The 16230-nt window shown below is 45.9% G+C and overlaps 1 protein-coding gene across 1 annotated transcript; it reads right to left on the bottom strand.

Annotated features, from left to right (window-relative positions):
• Positions 1–1237: 1237 nt before the first annotated feature.
• LOC147991747 (uncharacterized) lies at positions 1238–5961 on the bottom strand. The gene is made up of 10 exons (XM_087538793.1): positions 4776–5961; positions 4536–4670; positions 4011–4392; positions 3790–3915; positions 3666–3698; positions 3446–3571; positions 3283–3354; positions 3025–3189; positions 2542–2907; positions 1238–1509 (listed from the first exon to the last, which is right to left on the bottom strand). The coding sequence occupies exons 5-10, from the start codon at positions 3688–3690 to the stop codon at positions 1238–1240; spliced, it is 1026 nt and encodes a 341-aa protein (XP_087394919.1). The 5' UTR covers positions 3691–3698; positions 3790–3915; positions 4011–4392; positions 4536–4670; positions 4776–5961.
• Positions 5962–16230: the final 10269 nt, after the last annotated feature.

Genomic DNA, 16230 nt, shown 5'->3' with positions numbered 1-16230 from the left:
GCTTCAACGGTCTGAAGATGCTGCCGCCGCTAGGGGATCCTTTCCTCTTGCGAAACTCCTCGAAGTCCACACAAAGGCGACCGAAGCGCTGGACGTGACGGCCGGAGCGCGGCGGAGCCGAAGAAGAACCAAGAGGGATGGCTTCAGGGGAGCCCGGCTGCGGCGAACAGCCCGGCTCTTTCTCGTTGCGACCTCCCGAGGCTCCTGGAGCCTCGGCCTTGGGAGCCGCATGCCGCATCTCATCAGCGACCGACACCTCAGGAGGGGAGTCACAAGCTCCCGAGGACGACGCCCCCGGATCACCGCTCGACATGTGCTCCTCAACATCTTAGCAGCCGGCCACCGTCGCCGCTCGCTCCCCTGCACCGTCACCTGGGGCGAGCCCGGCACCGGCGGCGAAGACAGGGACCACGATGACGGGATTCTCGCGGGGCCCCACCAGGCCGATTGGGCGCAGCCCCCACTCGTCAAAGGAAGGAATGTTCGCGGCAAACGTGACCTTGTTCTCGCAGTGGTACAGCATGCAGCTTTTCCTGGGCATCTCGTCTGGCAGAGGGACACCAGATAGGACCGTGAGCACTATTTGCCGCGCAGTGAGAGGAAGCCCCTCCTCCTGAAACCTCATGTTGTCATGTCCGCTGAGCAAGGCCCACATCAGGCGAGAATGGCACTAAAGCGGAGCAACTCGACGCCTGACGAACTCCCTCACCACCATGGGCGCAATCACACCAAGGTCCTTCAACCACCACAGCCTGGCCCAGTAGGGGGCAAGACAGGGGCTCGCGAGCCTCTGGTGACCCCAGCCGGAGTATGGAATGGCAGGCCCCACCAGAGCTTGGAGCAGAGGGTTGAGCACGCCGGCATCAACAAACACCCATCGCGTGGGGAACTCGCTCGCGGATGAAGGGAGCTCGAAGTCGATCCCCATGCCTGCTGTCGCAGCCACGGCCTGGAAGCCCACACACCCTGAGCTCTGTCGGGCACTAGTGAGATGCAGCGAGAAGAAGTGGCGGAGCAGTGCCACGGAGGGGGTGATGCCCACCATGGCCTCACACACGAAAGCAAAGACGGTAAGAAGGGTCACAGATTGAGGGTCGAGATGGAGCATGTGGATCTAATAGTGCTCGAGCACCAAGTTGAAGAAGGCGGAGAAGGGAGGAAGCAGGCCAGCCTAGAGGGCATCAATGAAGATCGGAACCTTGGTGACTGCCCGAGCCATGCTGGAGCAAGATGCAGGTCAGGTCGGCGTCTCTCCCCACTCGTTAAAGCTGGAGGCGAGCATGGGGCGCACCTTTCCCATGGCCTCGTCGTTGAGCACCCGAGGCCGGCTGAGCGCCGGCTCGAAGGATGGAGGCGCAGTTGGCAAGGACAAGGTTTTCTTCCCCTTCCTGGCCTGTTTCGGCGACATGGCGGTGAAGCGGGCGGAGCGCAAGTTGGATTGGGAAGGTGGAGCAGGACGTCGAAGGAGCAGGGAGATTGGAAGAGCCGGGCGCGGCGAGGGAAGAATAACTGTGCAAGAAGCGGGGCCGCATAGCCAGGCGGATTCAAGGGCAGCGTGGGAAAGCGGAGACACCCACGACCTATGGACCACCACGCGTCAACCGAGGCCATAGGCTTTTGGGGCCCGCGGTGCTCCAGGCTTGACCCTTGGCTTCACCGTGAAGCCAAGCCCGCGCGCACCTTGGGCCGGGGGGCTACTGTTGGCGTTCTGGGAACGGGGGTCCCCAGACCTACCTGCCTGTGGCCCATGGCGTGGCTGAGCCAGCAGGCCGTACGACCCATCTTCGTCAACAAGGCAACCAAGACCCTCGCGAGGGGCCAAGCCTCGCGAGGTGGACGACACAAGACCTCCTCTGGAGTGGCCTAGCCAGGCAGGCTCACGAGGAGCGGAGATATCAAGGCAGGGCAAACCTCCCGACGCTCTCGTGACGTAAGCCATGACGATTGACACCAGGTGGGCGCCAGTGCGCGCAGCGTCCTTGTTTCCCCTTTGGTGCAAAGGAGGCAAGCGCAGCCGCGGAGTACCGAGGCCTCAGGCAAAGGTTGCCATTTCGATACAACAAGACCAAGACCAGGCGGACGGCAAGGCGGAGGTCATCGTGGAGCCCAAGACGGCGTCACCCCAGAGCCTTTCACAGGCGAAGACCGCTTTTGTCAGGATAGTTTGTACAAGCTGTCCTCCTTCAAATTAGCTCGACATTGTTGGCTCCCTTCCCGCTCAATATTTGGGAATAGGACCAGGGCCTCTATAAATAGAACTAGCCACCACCATAGTAGAGGCATCTCATCTTAGCTTGAGGGAATCTACACATCACAAGTTCATACGCACAAGAACACCTCAACCTCGGGAGGCTGTTCTTCCCTTGTACTGTTCATCATCAGCCCGTGAGGCAATCCACCACCACCACACTGGAGTAGGGTATTACACCACAACAGTGGCCCGAACCAGTATAAACCCCGTGTCTTTCTGTGTTGTGAGTTCGTCGAGTTCGTCCACAAGATCTTAGCGAGCTAGAGCATAGATCGGTAGGAGGGAAAGACTTCGCGCGCATCCCAGTGTTTGAACCTTAAGGGTTTGCCAGAACTCCACATCCGACAGTAGTATGTTTTTCAAAAAATAGTGACATGTTCCTGGTGTTTTATTGACTTGGAATATCAAGTTGGAAGATGGAGATGCTACAGTCAGAAGTGTTGGGCCTTGCGGAGTAGACTTTTGATTCATCACAACTGAAATATGAACTGTTTTTTCTTTCTTGTAGTCCAGCTTTCTCGCCACATCTGTCCTTGATCGTTTGTTTGTCCATCCAGATGAGCCTGTCATAGTATCCCTATGGCTAGTAGAATGTTTATGGAAAGGTGGACGTGGGCATTTGGGTGATGCGAGTTGATCTGGATTATCTTCAGCATCTGCAGGAGAGAATGTACAGCAGGTTAATTAGGAGGTAAGGATGACAAAAAAATATGAACTAGGGTGTAGAGGAAGTCAAAAATCAGATGTAGTGAAAGGATCACAGTTGGTATTACCTGTGTCGTTTGGATCTCCTGGGTTGCCTGAACTAATGAACTGAAGACCTCGAGGTTTTATTATGCAGCTGGAATCTTGCAAGTTGAGCCGTCCAATGGCATTTGGCAGTCCTGGTGCACGCAGACTTGGTTTAGGTGTTTTCTTTATCGTAGGAGATTCATTGTCTGCAAATAAAGTGATAGCACACTGTAAGGATGGGGCACTAACAAGATGATCAAGTCAAATAGATTTCGTGGATTGTATAAATGGTAATAAACCTGAAAGTTGGACAACTCCAGGTGGACATTCTAGTTCCATTGTTGTTTTTGGAGGCAGCCGCATATGAAGAACTGCTTCCAATGGATGTAATAGCACAGGTCAGCTAGACAAAATCAGATGCTAATTAGTAAATATGAGGAAAGAGTAATGCATTGAACGCACGAGTGTTATCAATTGATGCAGAGCAGTTTGTTGTTTCTTGTGCTTCTTTTTGTCCATTTGATCTCTGTTTTTCTGCAGCTTCTTCCGATGGTATTCTTTTCGTGCCAGTAGTGTTCACCTTCATGGCTTTTACAATCCAGGATTGTCATGTTATTAGTGTGAAGAATGTAAAAAGAATTGAAGAGAGTACGTGCATTCTGGTGGTGAAAGGAGATACTACCTTCAGAAGGTGCAGGAGGAATCATTTGCAGAGCTGTATGCAATGCACCAAATATCAGATGTCAACTTAATGAAATCATGGACTAATTGAGAATAATGAGGCAAGGGTACTGCATCACACTCACGGGTGACATCAATTCCTGCAGAGCAGGCTGCTATGCATTCTGCTTCTTTTTGTGTATTGGATATCTATTTTCCTGGAGCTTCTTCAGCCGTCTGCCTTTTGCTACCATCAGTGTTCACCTCCAGTACTATTTCCAAGACACAGTTTCCAGGTTAGAGGGGGCCAGTATGCAAAAACAAGTAAGGAAAACAAGGTTATTGTCATTGTGAAGGGGGGGATAACCTTGGGTAGTTGCAGCAGGAATAATGTTGGTTATTTGGTTTGCCATCCGAGCAGTTCTGGGGAAGCTTGTATGTGTTCGTTCAGCAGATAGCAACATTGTCAAAAACTCTGTGTACAGAGATTTGGAACCTTCATCGATCTTGTCGAAAATTTGAAGCACAAGTGCGAGACATCTCTGGTAGTGCTCAATTGTCAAAGTTTGTCCCAGTGTCTTGTGGTTGATGGCAAAATGAAGCACTCCATCTTGAATTATGCATGCTACGGATGATGTTATGAACTGGGTAGCAGCCATTCTCGCTGCACCAATTGAAAATGCACGCTCCTGACGGAGTATTGGGTGCAGTTCCCACTTTGTTGCGGCATAGGCGGCAATGCTTTTTGTCTGTATCAATGTCAACAGTTTTTTATTCCAGGTGTAGTGGGTAAACAAATGTATGTATAAGTCTTTTTTTCAGGGGATCCTAAGTATTTTGCACTGTAAAATAGACATGACAGTAAAGAGTAAGATTTTAGAAAATTTATTACTTTGAAACGAGTCGTCGCTTCTCTTGCAAGTCCAAACATATGTTTTAGCTTTTCATTTGTGTACGCAGAGATGCGTGGCCAGGCATTGTCCATGATGTTGTGTTCTCCAAAATTCATCCAATCCACAAAGAATATCTGTTCATGTGGAGAAGAAGATAGCAAAATGTCCAATGAGTAGTATCAGAAAAAGGTAACAGAGTAAAGGACAACAACAAGCATGCATACAAATATAGTACGCACTTGGGGGACAAGCTGGAACCCTCCCACGACGGTGATATTGACTCTCTCTTCGTCAAGTTTTTGGGCCTTGTCCGCGCTTAGCATGATTCCATCAAGAAGGTACTGACCCCAGTTGTATGTGTGGATTTTAGAGGGATCCAGCACACATAGGAGGACCTCATCGGGCACATCTGCACTCGCGTATCTAGGACAAATCATGGTGGCACATACTAGCAGAGTGTAGGCAACATTTGCTACATCAATCTCTTTCTCATTAGTAGTTCGTGGATCGAAACGTCCAATGACACCCAGGAGTTGATTAACTGTTATCGTGCCTTTTGTTGTGTGTGGTAGTTGAAGCAGATCTTGCACTTGCCACAGCACATCCAGCCTGTTTTAAGGGCTCAGGTGTGTTGGGACAGGTTTAGGTCCAGACTGGATGCCTGTAATGTGCTCTATGTCATGTACTGAGATGGATCTAACTTCATTATCAGGGAATCTCATGGTCTTCTGCTTTGGATCTATGCATCTAAGTAAAGTCCAGTGCATTTTTTTGTCTCCGCCACCAGATGCTCGCGTGGTTAGCAGCGCTCCTAAGCCGGTACGTTTGAAATGAGGGTACCAGGATGTCAACAGGCTCATCACCTGTTTGGTGTTGAACCCGCAGCGAATGGAAGGGATTACCGACGCGTCTGACCCCTGCAAGCCGGTGAGTTTTTTTGGCCCCCGGACGCCTCCTTGCTTCCCCGCCTAGGAGGGCTCGCAAGGCAGTCCTGCATCTGCTCCGGCCTCATTGGCCCGCGACACCGCACGGGGAGACCTCCGGAGTCTGCATTTCTTTGTCTTCAAGTCCGGCTTCTTCTTTCCATCGGATGCATCCATCTCCAGCTCTTCGTCGGCATCTTCTTCCGGTGGAGCCATACGTCGATCAAGCAACTCCCACGCCGCCGGAGTTGACATTATTGATAGTTCCAGCAAGAAGATTAGAGATGCACGCGTCAGATCAAGATGTACAAGATAAACTGACCTAAAATGCAGGGTAGAAATCCATCACCGCGAGCTCACCTGAGTCAGCGCCGGCAGGTGGTTTTTGGCACGCAAAAAACAGAGGAGGCGGTGCTTGCTCCAGTCGGAACCGGTGGGGATGGAGGTATGGTAGGAGAGGTAAGTAGAAGGGGAAGAAACAGTCGATGCACACGGAGGGAGAAGAGGGATTTTGCCTGGGAGGAAGAAGGGGGAGGGGATGATAAGCAGGGGACTGGAGTAGGAGTAGGAGACTTGTAATGGCAGCGGCACTGTTGAAGGAACGCGGCAGTCGAAATATGCCCCAACATGGGACCCGCAGGTCTTGTCCACTGAAGCTGTATTTACACGCTTCCTACCATTTTCAACGCCAGCTTTTTTACCTCATTTGTATCGCCCAAGTGCAAACGGAGGAGCTGTACAGCATTTTCGACTCCATGCATGCCTACGCATGGCAGGGCGAGTTTAATCATCTCGATGTATGGGCGAACGAGTTGAGCTCGCGTATGCGTTGCTGCACGTGATGGATGTGCCAATATGGATGCATTGGTCAATATTGCTGCGTGCATCCCCGACACGACGCATGTCCACACATTCAGATGGGTACGTTTGTGGGAAAAACCATGTTTGTTACTGTTCCAGTATATTCTCGATACTGTAGCGACCATACATCCAGTAGTGCATGTGTCAGATCTTCTTGACCAGTACGAGGCAATCTAAACTGGGATCCCAACCATGGTCGCGTCCCATGCAACACAGTATGGATGCACATGCTGCCAAATCAAGAAGGACTGTCAATCATTGTTTATGCCACTCTTTTTGATGTGGACCCAACTGTTTGGCCGGACGATGTAGGTGATCCAACGATGGACTTTTCTCTAAAAGCAGCCACCAGTCGATGCCAAAGTTTTAGTTGGTAAGATGATGAGTTGGAGTACGACAGATGCAGGTCGTTAATTACTCATTTGTTCCATGATTTCATCCGAATCTTGCCGTTAAGGCTGGTCATTTTCTATGATGAATCACTTTTTCCAAAGTGTATACAATACCACATTTTCCCGTTGGGAACGTCGGTGACGGTGGGGCATTTTTTTGCACACATTTTTTCATGTAGGCACGTTTTTTAATTTGACAATTCTTTTTTCATGCGAACGGAAATCGATGCCATTTTTCCTTTTTCTTTATGATCATGAGTTATTAATGATGGCAAGCTACATAGTTGGTTTTGAGATGTTTTCATTGAAATCATGAAACAGTACGAAGGACCATGAATACCTAGAGTACCCAAAGACACCCATAGCACTTGAAGATATCCGGAGACATGGGTCATCCTCCCTGGTTCTTCAGAGAAGACTCCTGCAACAGAAGGATTTGCAACTAGGCACAAGCAGGACATCATATTTGACGACGGTACAGTTGCCGCCACGCTGCTCACTCTTTTCTTCACACCAGCATTGAGAGGCCATGGACATCAGTCCAACACACTTGCAACAGCCGTTCCCATGTTTCGTCTTGAGTATCGCGGAAAATGTTCCTTATTGAATAAAGAGAATTCGATTTATCCGACCGGTCCAGCACCGTTGCTGGGCCATGCCCAGGCAAAGCAGGTTCTCCCAGCAGCATCATCATAGAGGAAGTAGAAGAACGTCAGCAGTAAATCATACCGACAAGGAAGTAGAAGGGTCTTCGTATCCCTGAATCCATTGTCCATTTGAGGACAAAAAATGGCCGCCGGCAATGGATCTTGAGACACCATGCACCGCGACCTTGTAGAGGAACGCGGATTCCCTACCATGTTGGGTCCTACACGAAGGCAAAAGCCTCACTTGGTTGTGAATGGAGCCAAGATAAACTTATTCCGGCGCGACACCACCGCAAGAGCCTTGGCAGCGTCTCCCTCAACCATTACCCTACCTCACACCCACCAAGTGTACAAAACTGATGTTACCCCTCCCTCTTGCCGCCGGATCGATCGATTGATAGAGAGGGAAATGGTGGTGCCACCCAAGGCGTGAAAGGGAACCCTCATCGCCTCCCTGTATTGAGTGTGATCCTAATTCTCTAGTGTGGTTTTTTTGCTACTGGCTGGCAAGCAATATAGTTAAGATGTGACATATGCTAGTTCACAAAAAATTTCACCTCATTTCTCACTGGCGGTAATGTTCATTGAACACTTTTGGATACTGCATTTCAATTGTTTATATAAACTTTACTTAGGTTATAACATTTTTTATTGGGTATATGTGTGTTCATTCATTTATATTAGTAAATTGTTTCTCCCCCCTTTTTAAATAACTTTTATTGTCCAATGAGGTTCCTTGCACCGGTACCCCCAATTCCCTTTTGTGCAACAGATATGTTGAATGACCAATTTCTGCAGAATTTAACTTTATATGTCAATGTTATTTTTGATTAATTTTTTCAAATGTGAGAAGTTGCGTCTACCTTTTGATTGGTTATATTGACTAATTTAATCGTTAAACACCCTTTTGCGAAGTTAGTATCTCCTTGGTGTTTTCAGCACAACATGTTCATATATATGTACTTAGAAAAGTGTGGGTTTTTTTATTTTTCTCGTGCAGTTGAATTTTTTTGCTTTCATGCAGGTTTGAAACTTATTCATTATTGGGCAAGGAGATATTGTTTTTCTAAATAAAAGATGTGGATTTTTTTATCAATTTTTATGGTGTTATTTTTATTCCATGGAAGATGCTTTTTTGTTTTTGTAAACATGTATTCCAAGAACAAGAAATGCTTTACTATCTTTTTAATTTTATTTTCGCGTTGGGTGTTGACGTACATTCACTTGAAATAACTATGTGTGTGCACGCACATCACGCACTGTTATGCTAAATTTGCTGTAACGACGCATTTTCTTTAGCATGACACATGAGTGAAATCATTTTTGGGTTGGAGGCATTGCTAGTGAGATGCCATTTAAGCAGGAAACCATGGTACCCACAGTTTTTTAGGTACAAGCAGCATCATGCATCATGTCATAACTTATGGATGATAGAACAGAGACATGGCCAAAGCATGCATGCGTGCTATAATTTATTGCCCGACACCTAACTACTCATTGATGCATTACATCTTTGTTCGAAGAACTAAACAAGGTTTTGTCTAATTGATCCTTGGTCGCTTGCCAGATCTGACTTCAGCATCATCTTCCACGCACCGGACAGTTTCCTAGTTGTGTGCAGACTCGCAGCAGCTTCCAGCTTCTCCTTCATTCGTGTCATCATCGGCGACTACGAAATGATCATCTAGATCGTAATCGCCTACTCCTTCCACGGTAGCTAACTTTGATTGAACTTCGAAGTCGCCATCGGACTCAATTTGCTCCCCACTTTTCCAGGGTCCATCGGCTCTGTCATTCACGGACTCCTGCAAACAAGAGTCGGGGGTGACGAGGGTGTGCATATATCCCAGATCTACAGAATGGAGAAGTAATTTTACTGTATAGATAACGTACCTGGCTCAGGTGTTCTTCTAGCTTCCATGCTGCCTGCCCTGCATCGGCGTCTTCTCCGACGTGATCAACAGGTAGTAGGAGCGGGGGAGGTTGATGTTGCCATCGGCGACCGGAGCATGGAGGGATCTCGATCCGGACGCTGCGTCAACAAAAGAGTTGATGGCTGAAAGTGGAGAAGACATCTTGATGGCAGGGTGCTGTATGGACGAGTGATACGTCTCCATCGTATCTATAATTTTTTATTGTTCCATGTCAATATTATTGAACTTTTATATACTTTTGCCAACTTTTTATACTATTTTTGGGACTAACATATTGATCCAGTGCCCAGCGCCAGTTCCTGTTTGTTTCATGTTTTTTGTTTCGCAGAATATCCATATCAAACGGAGTCCAAACGGAATAAAAACTGACGAAGATTTTTTTGAAATATATATGATTTTTGGGAAGAAGAATCCACGCGAGACGATGCTCGAGGGGCCCGCGAGGTAGGGGGGCGCGCCCCAGGGTGTCAGGCGCGCCCCTGACCCTCGTGGCCACCCCGTAAGGCGGTTGGAGCCCTTCTTTCGCCGCAAGAAAGCAAATTTCCGAATAGAGATCGTGTCAAAATTTCATCCCAATCGGAGTTACGGATCTCCGGTAATATAAAAAATGGTGAAAGGGAAGAATCTGAGAACGCCGAAACAGAGAGAGACAGAGAGACAGATCCGATCTCGGAGGGGCTCTCACCCCTCCCGTGCCATGGAGGCCATGGACCAGAGGGGAAACCCTTCTCCAATCTAGGAAGGAGGTCAAGGAAGAAGAAGAAGGAGGGGGGCTCTCTCCCCCTCGCATCCGGTGGCACCGGAGTGCCACCGGGGGCCATCATCATCACCGCAATCTACACCAACACCTCCGCCATCTTCACCAACATCTCCATCACCTTCCCCCCTCTATCTACAGCGGTCCACTCTCCCGCAACCCGCTGTACCCTCTACTTGAACATGATGCTTTATGCTTCATATTATTATCCAATAATGTGTTGCCATCCTAAGATGTCTGAGTAGATTTTCGTTGTCCTATCGGTGGTTGATGAATTGCTATGATTGATTTAATTTGCTTATGGTTATGTTGCTGTCCTTTGGTGCCCATCATATGATTGCGCACGTGGATCACACCCTAGAGTTAGTTGTATGTTGATAGGACTATGTATTGGAGGGCAAGAGTGACAGAAGCTTCAACCTATCATAGAAATTGATGCATACGAGATTGAAGGGGGACCAATATATCTTAATGCTATGGTTGGGTTTTACCTTAATGAACATTAGTAGTTACGGATGCTTGCTAATAGTTCCAATCATAAGTGCATAGAATTCCAAGTAATCTGTTTTGACTAAGTTCCATTACAAAGTAAATGTTCAGAAAGCAAGTACCATGTATGTAATGCAGTACTTAAGGTTTATCTACTTTGCTAATGCTGGTTTAAAGTTGACAACAAAATTGCAGCATGGATTCTTTTTCAGTAGGCTTATGCATTCTTACAAAAGGATAAACATGGAAGTAATCTGTTTAGTTGTAGTTTCTAAATTGTACTAAATTGTTCATATGTATCCTGGTGACATAATTTTTTTGTTAGAATATATCTATGATTTTTCCAGCAACAATTAAGTTTTGCCAACAGAGCTCCACGGTAGTAAATTTGTACTTTCGGATATCTATATTTGTAGGTCGCAAGCATGCACATGCCCAAAAAGAGGATACCTTTTTGTCCATCCGGGGACCTCCGCATCATCTTTTCCTGTAGATGCATGCGGATCTAGCGGCATCAGTCCTAGTGCTTCGCCGGAGCTCTTCAAGGCCAACTCCATGGTGAGGGACGCCTCGCCAAAATTCCCCATACTTGATTCAGTAGTTGATTCTGTCTGCCCAGAAGCAGGCTCACAGGCCGTCACCAGCTCTCTGGATGCAAGATCCGGTAAGGGGAACCTGTGACATGGAAGCTTCAAACAGTAAGATGGTCTAGCAGAATGAGGCAGATTTCAAAGTCTGCAAAACAAGGAATGGAAACAATACCTGTCCATCGGATCTGAAAGGAACTCCAGCCCGTCGTCATCCTCTTGTACATTAGCCATCAGTTCTCGACTTGGTCGCTGCGGGTCCTGACCACTAGAATGAAGGGGGTGCGAGAGGAGGAGGAAGGTGGATCTGGAGTCCTCAGTGGGCCCTTATTGGCATTTAGTATTTTTTTCAGTTCGTCGCACGTTGTTATGTGAAACGGACCTTTCATATGTGTCCTTCTAGTACCGTCGATATTAGTTTTTGTACCGACGGCACACCTCAATATATCACGGCGTTAAGCATCAAGAACCATATACGATACGTATACGTCAATAGTACAGTACGACATTTAATTCGTACATCTGATCAGTACATCGGGTCAAGCAATGAGCACATCCCTCCATTGGTCCATGTATCAGGAGCGCCCGTGCCCGTCCTCTACAACGCCACTCTCGGTATCATACCTGGTATCATGCATGCCAACTAGGCAATTTTGATGAGCTGTCATAGAATTAAATGAAGAAAGAGAGGGTTAAGTATCATATCGTGAAACCGTATCATAATAAATGCTATGCTACTATGTGTCATGCATGACAATAAATAAAGTACTACATATGATACTACTCTATGATACAATAGAGTGATATAAGTAGGCTATAAGGAATAGAATAATATATATATATATATGTGCTTATTAGTTCGAGGAAAGAGAAGAGGAGAGAGAAGAGAAGCGGGCTCTTGGTTAGTAGAGCCAGCTGCAACACGAGACCCAAGACACTTTGTGAGGATGTAAGGTGGGCCAACTATTGATAAACTAGTATGGATTTAAAACTTATTATTGTACATGCCGGCTAAGAGGTTGGCTGTATATGACATGGCAACTTCTTATAGCCGACTTGGCTGTATTATTAACCATGCTCTTAATGAGGTAGCTAGTATATCATAGAAGCTAGTATAGCATAGACTAGCTAGTATCATACTCCCTCCTTTCCGGTTTATAGGCCTCAATTCAAAAATCTCACCAACCAAGGTAGATGGTGAGTGGTGGAATACTTTTTGTAGTTTGCAAAAACACCCAATTAATGCTTTTGTTTTCCTTAAAAAAATTATGTTTCCAATGTATTAATTGCAATACATGCATGCATAAAGTACATGCATTGGTCAATTTTCTCTTAATACTTGCATGCAATGATTTAATGCACCTTAAAATCTGAACATGTGATGGGGAACAACCAAATTGGGCCTTATAAAATGGAAAAACTGAAATTTTGAGATAAGCCTATAAACCAGAAAGGAGGGAGTATATATGCATGATACTAATATATGATCGGTAATACCTCTGTAATGCGCGCATGCATAGTATCATAAGTTAGTATCTTAGGTTGCCTTATTAATTGTCATGCATGACACAAAGTAATACAACATTTAATATGATGTGGTATCATGATATGATACCACACCCTCTCTTTCCTCATTTAACTATGTGCCACATCATCCAAAAAGTCTAGTTAGCATGTATGATACCGCTTGATACTCCCATATTATGACCAGCCTTAGGGTGGCCATAGTGGGGGTATCATAGCTGGTATCATGCACTCGGGAATAGCAAATATGATGATGTGGCAAAGAAGCAGTAACATAGGTAGATACCATAACATATATAATAAATGTTATACTACTTTGTGTCATGCATGGCCATAAATATGGTCATCTATGATATATACTACTATGATACTATATATGTAGTATCGTTACGTCTTCACGAAAGTATGACGGTTATCGTGGAGCTGCGCGGCAATTTTGCATGGCAACACAATTGACAACTCCGCTGGGGACGAAGAAGAATAAAGGAACACAATGTACACTGATCGCAAGAACGAGAGCGACATCGACTCGGAGAACGTCATCGCCGTCACGCTCGACGATCTGTCGAAAGATGATCGGCGCGAGCTCGAAGGGGAGCTTGAGAAAGAGGAGGCTGAGCTGCAAAAACTGAAGTTGGCTGCATACAAGAAGACAAGAAACGATATCGTCAAGAAGGTACCTACGTCGAGTCCTTCCGATTCGCTCGGCATTGAGGTAAAAAAGCCAACCCAAGAAATTGCTCATCAGATTGATGTGTCCATAGCTAGTAAGTTTTGTTCTGATATGTCAAATACGGAACACATAATTACTCAAGCTGTAGTTCATAAATTTGAAGAATTTAAGGAGCAGCTTGAAAATAGCCTTTCTTGTCTTGTTCGTTCAGTAATGATGCCAATTAATGATGAAAATTCTGCTAAAAAGCTGATGCCTCTAGAAAGTAATAGGTTTATTAATTTTCCTAGTAATATTCACATACTAAGTGCATTGGCTAATGGCATGCAGGATCACTTCACTTTAAATAATAATCACGATGGACGGAACTACCTACCAGTTCAGTCAATAATTTTGTTTCCAGTGCTGCTCCTCCTATTATCTCAACTTCGGCTCCACAAAATTACAACAGCAATAACCGAAGTGCAAGTTTTAATTCTGATTTGCAGCAACCTAGTTATTAGACGATAGCGTACAATACGACACCTTTGCCGCATGCTGGTACCGAGGTTCCGTACGGGCCGGAACACGATACATATTTTAGTGGGTCGCCGTTGCAAACGTCGCATGCTCAAATTTCCTTGCCGGAGTTTGCACCATGATCTTCTGCACAAACATGTTCTCTACAGCCGAAAGATAGTTATAAGGATCATCTTGCTAGTATTCTTAGAGAATTTGGTTTAGTACCTAAGGGTAAAGTTCGTGCACAGCAAAAACCATACCCTAATTATTTCGACTCGACACCGTATCCTCATGGTTTAAAATTCTAGATTTTGTCAAGTTTATAGGGGAGGATGGTAAAACAACTTTTGAGCATAGGACAATTTTTAGCACATTGTAGTGAAGTTGGAACATCGGATGTGTATAGAGTGAAATTGTTCCCTTTGTCTTTATCCAGTACTGTGTTCACTTGGTTTACATCGCTTGCTCCTAATTCTATTTCAACATGGGCACAATTAGAGCAAAAATTTCATGAGTATTTTTATGGTGGTGAAACTGAACTTCGGCTTTCACATGTAAAAATGGTTAGGAAGAAGTATAATGAGGATGTTTATGATTATATTAAGAGATTTACATATATAAAAAACCGATGTTTTAGTTTGACCATAGCCGAAAGGGATTTGGCCAATCTTGCCTTTTCGGGTTTGCTCGCTCATATTAAACATCAATTAGAAGGGCAAGAATTTTTAGGTATTAATCAAGTTTTGCTGAAGGCTTTGATGCAAGAAAACCGGGCTAAGGAAATTTAAAAGTATAGCCGATTTAAAGATAATAAGAGTAAAGAGGAGGATATTCATATGGTTAATGCTTCAGATGATGATAGTTATTCGACTAATGCGGATGACGTTAATATATATGTAGCCAAATGGGTTCAAGCTCCAAAGTCAAAACCTTTTGCTTGTTCTCCTTGAAACATACACCTGCTAAAAGAGAGGAAATGAAGTATAGTTTTGATGTTAGTAAGTGTGGTATGATTTTTGATGTGTTACTGGAAAGTAACTTAATCTGATGAGAGAAGGTCATGTAATTCCACCTCAAGAAGAATTGGCAAGTAGAGACTATTGCAAGTGGCACAATTCTTTTTATCATTCTACTAATGAATGCAATGTGTTTCGTCGACAGGTGCAATCGGCCATTAATGACGGATGATTGACATTTACAAAAACCACTAAAATGAAGGTCGACGGTGATCCTTTTACTATCAACGCGATCGAATTTGAAAATAAGAAATTGCTTATTCGGTCAGATCAGACCGAATCCACTCAAGGAAAAAATAGTATCATTGATACTAAGGCTGCGCCGAGGAGGATCAAAGCAAAAAATTCAGAAGTAGGGCTATGGAAAGTCCATGGCAAAAATACACAAGCTCCAAGAATAAAGCTGTCAGTTAGCATGTTGTTGGAAAAATATACTTCACGCAAGGCCAAGAATGTGTTTAATCGGTTTGGAGGCATTAAGTGTCCTAGGACTCCTTTTGGACCAGGTGGTTGAGGGAGTCCTGGAATAAGGGGTCCTCGGGCGTCCGGCCTGTTATCTATGGGCCGGATTGATGGGCTGTGAAGATACGAAGACCGAAGACTACACCTGTGTCCGGATGGGACTCTCCTTGGCGTCGAAGGCAAGCTTGGCGACGGAATATGTAAATTCCCTTATTTGTAACCGACCTTGTGTAACCCTAGATCCTCCCGGTGTCTATATAAACAGGAGGACTTAGTCCGGATAGGAGATACTCAATACCATAGTCATACAGGCTAGACTTCTAGGGTTTAGCCATTACGATATCGTGGTAGATCAACTCTTGTAATACTCATATTCATCAAGATCAATCAAGCAGGAAGTAGGGTATTACCTCCATAGAGAGGGCCCGAACCTGGGTAAACATTGTGTCCCCTGTCTCCTGTTACCATCAACCTTAGACGCACAGTTCGGGACCCCCTACCCGAGATCCATCGGTTTTGACACCGACATTGGTGCTTTCATTGAGAGGTCCACTGTGCCATTGTCGCAGAGGTTGATGGCTCGACTTATCGTCAAGGAAAATATCACCTCAGGAGGAGCTCTGGCCTCAGGCCAAACCCTCCGGCTGGGCGGTTTTACCATGATCGCCCGCTCGGCCTCCGAGCCGATGAGGATGACCTCCCGAGTCAACGAAAAATGTATCTGCATTGATTCTGAATACGCCAAATGGATGGATCCGACGGAGTTATCATCTTTGAACGAACTCCTAGATCGCATCGCTGCCTTGGGGGTCGCTACAGACTACGATCGGATTGGGCTTAAAAACCGATCAGAGAGAGATTAATTCTCCACCGCACCCACCAGATAGCGGTAGTCGAGGAGCAAGATAACCCTTCCTCTATACTGAGG

The sequence above is a fragment of the Triticum urartu genome, chromosome 1A (genome assembly GCF_056163025.1).
Source record: "Triticum urartu cultivar PI428250 chromosome 1A, HENAU_Tu73, whole genome shotgun sequence".
NCBI classification, from domain to species: domain Eukaryota; kingdom Viridiplantae; phylum Streptophyta; class Magnoliopsida; order Poales; family Poaceae; genus Triticum; species Triticum urartu.
This window is presented reverse-complemented; position numbering and strand designations above follow the sequence as displayed.